Raw genomic sequence first — 8,949 nt, 5'->3', positions numbered from 1 at the left:
GTGTTGGTTTGGACTAACTTTCCGTTGGGCTTGCAAATGAGCATACTATTTTCCCAGCCCATGAAATGTTATTAATAGACAAGGGCAAGGTCATATAGAGAGGATGAGACAGAGGTAAAGAATCCAAAGTCCTTTCCTGACTTTTTTCCCTGACTTATAAAACCTTATCAGGAGTTTTTGAAACAGGAGAATTTAAAAGAATAAGCACTTTGTCTCATATGCTTGTGTTTCTAAAAGATTTTCACAAGAAATCCATACTTGCAATGTATATTGCACTGCCCTTTAATTTTTGCTTGGCAAATATGGTAAAGGAAAGATTTTATTTTTATGGTTAATGAAGTCTTGCACTTGGTATGATTCAAATCTTTTGGAAAAGTCAGATTATCTCCAAGAAAATGCAATGAACAATCTCCCGTATCAAGTGTCCAGGTACTAATATTTACAGACAGGACATAACAGTAGATAAAAAGATTGTTTCATAAAGAAATGTTAAGAATAAATGTATAAGTAAAAGGCTGATCACTAGACTATATAGTATATGAATTTTTGGAAGGTTTCACAGACATACATCATGATTTGATTTGGCTTGGATTATAAGTTCTCTTTTGGGGCATCTTTTGCTTGACAGAATCCCAGCACAGCACAAGTTCCTGGAAAGTTTAAGAAGCTTCTTCTGCCAACGTGTCAGTCTCTAAGGGTTTAGTGCTTGGATGTCAGAGTAAGTGTTGATGATACTCGGAAGATCTGGGGAAGCATGTTACTAAGTTGATAAAACATTTCTTCAGAAATACTCTGTCAGAAGCAAAAAAAAAAAAAAAAGTTCACATTTGTTAAACCATCCTTGATTTTTAAAATTTTAAAGTCATTTAAAATATGGAACTAGTCCTAGATAAGGACAGCCGTATTTGGAAATTCTCTTTCATGACTGAGTTAACCACATGGTTATGGGCAGCAGGTATTTTCGTTCTGAGAAACGATGTTGTTTCTGTCAAATAGTAAGTTTAATTACCAGAAAAATCCCTAGATAACTCTAGTGTAGTCAGTAACTAAAGCACCACTGATTTTGCTAAGCTCTGTATAAAATACAGAATCATTTTCTGCTAATGTCCTTTTATGTGAATTTTTCAAGAACTATAGATCACCAATGTGGGGAAAAAACAAAAGATGAGTCAAATTTGGTTTTGGGGTTAAATAAAAGATGCCTTGAGTGGAAGATGCTGACGTATTTGACAACAATCTAAATGCCTTTATGGCATCCAAACACTTCTCCCCTTAATAAATAGAAAGCTGTTAGCATTTTATTATGTTCTACTGAGTTTAGGACAGGAGGCCTAGCTGTATCTGGGAGTGATATTATAGCAGAGATTAAACTGGGGAGAGATCTATTCAGATAACATACCTGTGGTACCAGAAACTGCACTGTCCTGGAAATTCCTCCATCCCATGAAGCCATTTCCATCATGAAACCTAAAACAGAGCAATAGACTTCGCTGAATTACAGGTTCTGGTCTTCAAACCTACCAGCCCCTTATGGAGATAAACTGAATTTTCACTGTGGGGCTTCATGTCTTGCCTTTCCGGGTAGCCACTCATGTGCAGGAGAGGCTAGGCCCGAAGAACAGATGAACTTCTGCAATCCTTAACTCTCCATGCCAGAGAGGTTTAACATCATTTTGTCAATGCACTTTCCCTTATGATTTCTCAAGTCCTTTTAGTCTCTACACAGTGAAGCTAAAGCAGGTTATTGAAGGAAGAGTGAAGATGTGGTTCTATTTTTTCTTCTTAAGAAAATAAAAAGGCAAGAGAGAGCAAGGTATAATCAGAGCAAAATACAAATAACATCCAAATATCCTTGTATTTCAAGAGGGCCAGAGATTTGTTTCCTTTATGACTGGAAAAAGAGAAGTAAAAAAATATTTGTCTTGTTAAACCACTTTTAATTGGGACACCAGAGGACAGAGGTAATGTTCATAATCTTCTCCTGAGCTGTTCTACTTTCAATAGTTGGGACTAAGAAAAACAGGTCGTGTTGTTGAAACATAAGGTTCTGCTTACCTTTGACACACTTAAACACAAGTTCTGCTCTCCTTAAGCACCATGGTATAGTCATTTCCTAAAAAGAGGACCAAAACAAATCATATGTTTTTAACAGAACTTTGTAAAAAAAAAAAATTACCTATAATATTGACCATCTACTTCGTGAAGAGATTTGGGCACCTATTTGCTAACCTTAGGTGGATTTCCTCTGGTCTTTAGGTATAATTTGTTATAACTGTTAGACTACATTTGTGGAATACAAACCAATTTAATTATCCTACTAATTATAATTAAAAAAATAAACATACCCTTAAAACTTTCTAGATAATTCTAAAGACAAAGTGAAATAGGAACTCCAAATATTCTCAATTTTAGCATGAATAATTCCATTAACTTGTACAATATTGGAACAATGCATTAAAATGCTTTTATTGTATAACATGTTATTACAAAAGTGACAGAAATACACAAACATCCCATCCCAGTCACCTATTAAACTGGATGCATTCATTTTTCTACATTCCTTTCTAATCTCTGATCAAATGCACACATGAGTGCTACTGCCAGACTAGAACTGGTCCATTTATTTTCTATAGTTATGATCCGTGATTATACCATTGTAAATTCTACTTCTTTTCATTATCACCAGAATTACTTTCCCATGTTGCAAGTCTTCATAATCAAAACTATAATGTACATTTATTATTTCATTAGAGTGGTTCTCAATCTTTTTGGGTCTTAGGATCTTTTACACTTTTTTTTTTTAAAGATTCTTATTTATTTTACAGAGAGAACGAGATGGAGCATGAGCATGGGGAGAGGTAGTCTTCCCGGAGAAGCAGGGACCCGGAGGCGGGAGATCTTTTACCCTCTTAAAAATCAATGAGGGCACCAATGAGCTTTTGCCTCTGTGGATTTTTTCTCTTGGTAGTTATTACATTAGAAATTAAGACAGAAAAATGCAAAAAATACTAATAATGAAATTATTAGAAAGAGAAATTAAAGAATCAATCCCATTTACAAGGGCACCAAAACCCATAAAATACATAGGAATGAACGTAACCAGAGTTATTTTCTGAGCTCATACACCCATGGGAGAAACTGAAAGACTACTCTTTACTCTCAAGTATATGTCTCTGAGGGACCTGACATACTCCTATTAATCAGTTTCTCAGTCATTATCTCAGGGTGAGGGACAATCTGGCTTTCTAATTTTTCACATTCAGAAACAGTGGGTTAAGTACATAGTTTGGGAAACTATTTGGTTGTAAATACGGAAGCTAAACATACACATACCATGACACCTAACAATTCCAACCCTAAGTATATATACCTAGTAGAAATGCCAAAATCTCCCTACTAGAATGTTCATAGCAACATAAGTCATAATAATCAAAACCTAGAAATTACCCAAATGTCCCTAAATAGTAGAATGCATTGCTAATTGTGGTCCTGTCACACAGTAGAGTAATATAGAATAATATGAACAACCACAGACAATGATGTGGGTAAATTTTACAAACATAATTATGGAGTGAAAGAAGCCAGATAAAGGAGTACATACTATAGGATTTCTTATATAAACTACAAAAACAAGCCTAAGCAATCCATGCTTTTTCAAAATGGAAAAAAATGGTTACTCTCATGGAGAGAGTGTGATTTATGAGACTGAAAGGGAGCATGAGGGTGGCTTCTGGGGTGTGTGGTAATGTTCGGTTTTATGATCTAGGTACTGGTTACAGGGGTGTTAAGTTTGTGAGAATTTGAGCTATATACTTCAGTATACTTTTCTATATGTGTATTCTACTCTAATAAAAATTTTAAAACAAATAACGTCTTCATCAACTACAATTATAATAACTAAAAGCTCTAAGTTCCAAATTATTGAACAAGTTAACAATAAAAAATAAAAGGAAATCAGGAACTTGGGATTCTTGACTTGCAGGTTCATTCTACACCTACCAGGTTAGATTGGCTCCGGTATGACAGTATCTTAGATCACAGATATCTATAGGGATAACCTGGTGATTATCAGGATGTCTTTCTGCTTGCTGATAGATTATTTTTCCCTTTCCTTCTTTTTTTTTTTTTAAGAACGGCAATTAATTTCTACAGCTCTATATAACACAGACACTATGGTCATTACTGTGCATATACTAAAATGTGGTAACCGAGTGTCTAGAAATTCTGTTTGTTAGAGAAAGTAAACAACACCTGAAAATGCTTTGGGACCCTTGCATGAAAACTAAAACAAAGATTAACTCTGTATCCTGTGCAGTGTTGTCTGAATTTGTAGAATAAACTTCTTGACCTGAATGGGTGTTTAAATACAACAAATGGGAGGATGGTGGCTCAATATACTTTTGTGAATTAAAATGGACACTTTGGAAACAAACTTAATGTCCTGCAGCTGGCTGTCCCAATTTAAAACATGTAACTTTTGTAACATTGTGGGAGAGGGAATTCTAGTAGTATCAGATGTCTGGAAGTAAATCCAAACTTAGTGACTTTTGGAAATACTGTTTTTGAGGTTGTTTCCCACCTACATATAACCATTTTTATAAACTGGTTAACCAGGAGTCCAGCTGCAGGAATGTTTGGATGTTTCCTTGTGGCTGGAATTCATCACAAACTTTCTTTGTTATTCTCCAAAGACTTTTATAGATGGACTAGTTAGTGATGATAACTTAACCACAGCTAAACATGCCTGATGGAACTAAAACTTTATAAAGCTACAGTTGAAAAAACCCCAAACAAACCATGTGTGTTCATCTCTCCTGATACCATATTAGGTATGGCTTAGGCTACATAAGTGAATGGTGACAGATTAGGCAGTCTGATGCAGCTTTCATAGGATGGAGCCAGAATTCTCTTAATTGAAACAATGTGTCTGATGAAAATACAAATTGGATGTAAGTGGTAAATCATTTAAAATCACCTCCTCTTACCTGGAATTGATTTTGTGTGTGTGTTTACATAGGGTACTGCATTTAAGATGAATGAAGCGAAATGTTTTGCTCTAAAAAGTAGCATTTAAACACCTTTTATTTTGGGAAATAAGTTTTAATAATTAATGGGCAGGCTTCCTACCTGACATTCACAATGCGCATTGAGCCATTTTATTAAAAAAAAAAAAAAAAAAAAAAGCCACCTCTGAACCAGTGGGCCCCAAGTTGCTGATATGGGTCCTTCATCACCAGGCTGACCACTAGCTCTCCCAAAAGCACTTGCCTGCACCCATTGTTTTGAGGCTACTTTGTTTCTCCAAACTACTTGAATTTGAGTTTTGGTCTTCGCATTATTTCTTCAGCTTATCCTCTCTAACTAGTTTTTATGTGGATGAGAAGGAAAACAGGAGAAAGCAAACAGTCATGGGAAGACTTTTTTCCAAAATATAAAACAAAGCACAGTACATAATAAAGTGAATCGATGATTATGCCATATTTTAACTGTGGAAGCCAACACCTGTGTTATCCAAAACGCATCCTCGAGCATCCTTGAGAGAATGTTAAAATGAGGCCGGTTTCTTCCTGTTATCTAGCACCTCCTTCTGCTGCCTATTAATGCATACTCAGAGAATGCAAACTAATTTTAATGTTAGTGTAGGCCAAATATAAATGCGGAGGTAAATCTAATGCTACTTAAGACAAAAAGAGAGGAAGAGGGAGAAAAGGGGGAGGAGTAGGGCCCTATGTCTTATCCAAAGCTTAAACTAATCTTGATTTTCTAGTCTACTTACCATTTAGGTTAAGGCTATAATTCTCTGGACATAAATTGTTAAGGATTAGTCACAGTTTTGTATCATGTCACTCAGTGCTATTAACCATACAGGGGATACAAAGGTCTATTGGATTATTTTAAAAAATGCTTTCAAAATATAAAGTGGATTATTATTATTACACAATGTTAATGGTTAACATATTTATAAAATTATGGTATTATTCTTCTACGTGCTTACCTCTGACATATCATGCACCAGCAAGAGAGGTATGCTTATAGTTGTGATGTCATGGGTACAGCAAACCTTGAGTATATTTCGAAGTCCCATAATGGCAGGATCTCGAGCAGTAATGTTTCCCGATTTCACATTGTCATCCACACAAAGGTGGAAAGCAACATGTATTTCTGAGAGATTAGAATGCCGTGTAATGTAAAATTCTCCTGGGAACACCAAATACAAGCATGATTTTCAAATGAATAAATCACATTCATCAGTGGCCTTTATACGGAACTATATGGCAGTCAATGAGTTGAACTAGGAGAGGTGTATCAGGAATCTATGTTGGGTCAGGAAGCAAATACAGCCACTGCTCCTTCATTCTTGGAGGTGATGATAAAAAGAGACAATAGTCAATTTTGCATTAGGTTCACAAATTGGCCTGAAGTGACCACTAAGTAGTAAGCAAATCAAATGAGTACTTATCTCTATTTTTATGTAAATGATCAAAATGTCCTACTTGACTCAAAGCGAGCATGTAAAAACAGGTTGCTTGATAACTCTCTTCCCCACACCCTAAATCAGCATTCTCCATCTCAATTCATGGATCTAATCTCCCTTCAGTTAGTTAACTGGCACAGGACAGAAACACAAAGTTGCCCTTAATTACATTCTTTATCTTGGTATCTCTTCCCTAATCCACAGTGCAGTGCACCATCAACTACTTTCAATAATATCTCCAACAAATATCTCAAACCTGAGGCACTCCGTTTTTATTGCTATTACCCTAGCTCATACTCTTACCCTAGTTCACGCCACCATCATCGCTCACCTAGGGTTTTGTCAAAGCCTCTTCATCTCTCTGCTCCCAGTCTTTCCTACCTACAAACCATTTCCACATTTGCAGCCCAAACAATTTCATTATAAATCAGATTATATCACTCATTTACTTGACATTGTCCAGCAGGCTCATACTTCTTCCAGAAGACAATCCAAGCTCTTTACTGTGGTTCCCATGGTCTATATGACCGGGATACTGCCTATCTATCTGTCTGTCCTCTTGTCTCACCGTCTCCTCTGAAGCCGCCACACAGGCTTTTGTAAAGTTCTTCCAACACGTAGAGTTTATTCCCAAATCAGGGCTGCCTTGATCAAGTTTTCCCCCACGATTCTTATACGTCTGACTTCTTTTCACAGTGATGTTTCAGATCAGAGTACCTTCTCAGAGAGCTCTTCCTTGATTCTCCCATCTGATATAGGGCACCCCTCACTTATTTTTTCTATTTTGTTCTATTTTCTTTGTTCTATTTTCTTCTCAGCACTGAAATCTTCATTTGAGATTATTTTATTTAAAAAAATTATTTAAATTCAATTTAATTAATGCATAGTGTATTATTAGTTTCAGAGGTAGAATTCAGTGATTCATCAGTTGCATACAACACTCAGTGCTCATTACTTCAAGTGCCCTCCTTAGTGCTATCACCCGGTTACCCCAACCCCTATCCATGTCCCCTCCAGCAACCATCAGTTGGTTCCTTAAGTTAAGACTCTCTTATTGCTTGCCTCCCTCTCTGTTTTCCTCCTCTTTCCCTATGTTCATCTGTTTTGTTTCTTAAATTCCACATGAGTGAAGTCGTATGGTATTTGTCTTTCTCTGACTTATTCCACTTAGTATAATACCCTCTCATTCTATCCATATCATTGCAAAGGGCAATATCACACTCTTTTTGATGGCTAAGTATATTTTATATATATATGTGTGCATGTGCACACGCATATCCACACATACATACATACCTCTCTTATCTATTCATCTGTCGACATCTGGGATCTTTCCATAGTTTGGCTGTTGTGGACATTGCTGCTATAAACACTGGAGTACAGGTGCCCCTTTGGATCACTATGTTTGTACCTTTTGGGCAAATATCTAGTAATGCAATTTCTGGGTTGTAGGGTAGCTCCATTGTTAACTTTTTGAGGAACCTCCATACTGTTTTCCAGAGTGGCTGCACCAGTTTGCATTCCCAACTATAAGAGGGTTCCCCTTTCTCTGCATCCTCACCAACATCTGCTGTTTCCTGACTTGTTAATTTTAGCTATTTTGACCAGCATGAGGTGGTATCTCATTGTAGTTTTGATTTGCATCTCCCTGACGCTGAGTGATGTTGAGCATTTCTTCATGTGTCTGTTGTCTTCTTTGGAGAAATGTTTGTTCATGCCTTCTGCCCATTTCTTGACTGGATTTTTTGTTTTTCTTGAGTGTTGAGTTTGATAAATTCTTTACAGATTTTGCATACCAGCCCTTTATCTGATAAGATATTTGCAAATATCTTCTCCTGTTCCTATGGTTGCCTTTCAGTTTTGTTGACTGTTTCCTCTGCTCTGCAAAAGCTTTTTTTTTTTTTTTTTTAAATCAAAGAGACCATTGTTTCTGCTCAATGACTACAGGGATTTTGTCTATCTTGTTTTATGTTTTATCTCCAACACACAGAACAGTGCCTGTTACATAGAAGGTACTTAGTAAGTATTTGTTGAATGACTGGATGAACAAATGTTTATAGACGAGGCTTAAAATCCATGCTTCCTATAATTGCTCCATTTTCTATGTAGCCACACTAGTCAACGGCCTTTATATTCTACAGTTTCTCTCAATATAAATACGTAAAATATACAAGCTTATAAAGACTATGTTTTTTCAAACACACATGCCTCCCTGGAAATTCTGCTATGAAAATTCTAGGAAAGCTTTGCTCTTCTAAGAACTACACTTCCATCACTAACCCCTGCCCTCACAAATTCTACTTCCCCTTGCTTCAAAGTCATTATTGTAGGATTTTACTTATATTGACTTATAAAACTCATAGTACGCTTAAAAGTATTAGACATACATTAGCACAATGTTTACTCATCTGTAGTTACCAGCGTTTGTAAGCTGTACCCATGGATGCCACTGACAGGCCCCATGCAAAGGCCTT

The 8,949-nt window shown here is 36.3% G+C and overlaps 1 protein-coding gene across 2 annotated transcripts in view; it reads right to left on the bottom strand.

Annotated features, from left to right (window-relative positions):
* Positions 1-264: 264 nt before the first annotated feature.
* C7H12orf4 (chromosome 7 C12orf4 homolog) overlaps positions 265-8,949 on the bottom strand; it is a 40,351-nt gene continuing 31,666 nt past the window's right edge. For both annotated transcript variants that reach the window (XM_046013384.1, XM_046013385.1), the window contains exons 11-14: positions 5,996-6,198; positions 2,056-2,113; positions 1,400-1,467; positions 265-792 (exon numbers count right to left, since the gene is read on the bottom strand). In XM_046013384.1, coding sequence (XP_045869340.1) covers positions 700-792; positions 1,400-1,467; positions 2,056-2,113; positions 5,996-6,198 — 422 coding nt within the window. In that variant the 3' untranslated portion in view covers positions 265-699. The remainder of the gene's footprint in view (positions 793-1,399; positions 1,468-2,055; positions 2,114-5,995; positions 6,199-8,949) is intronic.

Source organism: Meles meles, chromosome 7 (genome assembly GCF_922984935.1).
Source record: "Meles meles chromosome 7, mMelMel3.1 paternal haplotype, whole genome shotgun sequence".
Taxonomy (NCBI): domain Eukaryota; kingdom Metazoa; phylum Chordata; class Mammalia; order Carnivora; family Mustelidae; genus Meles; species Meles meles.
This window is presented reverse-complemented; position numbering and strand designations above follow the sequence as displayed.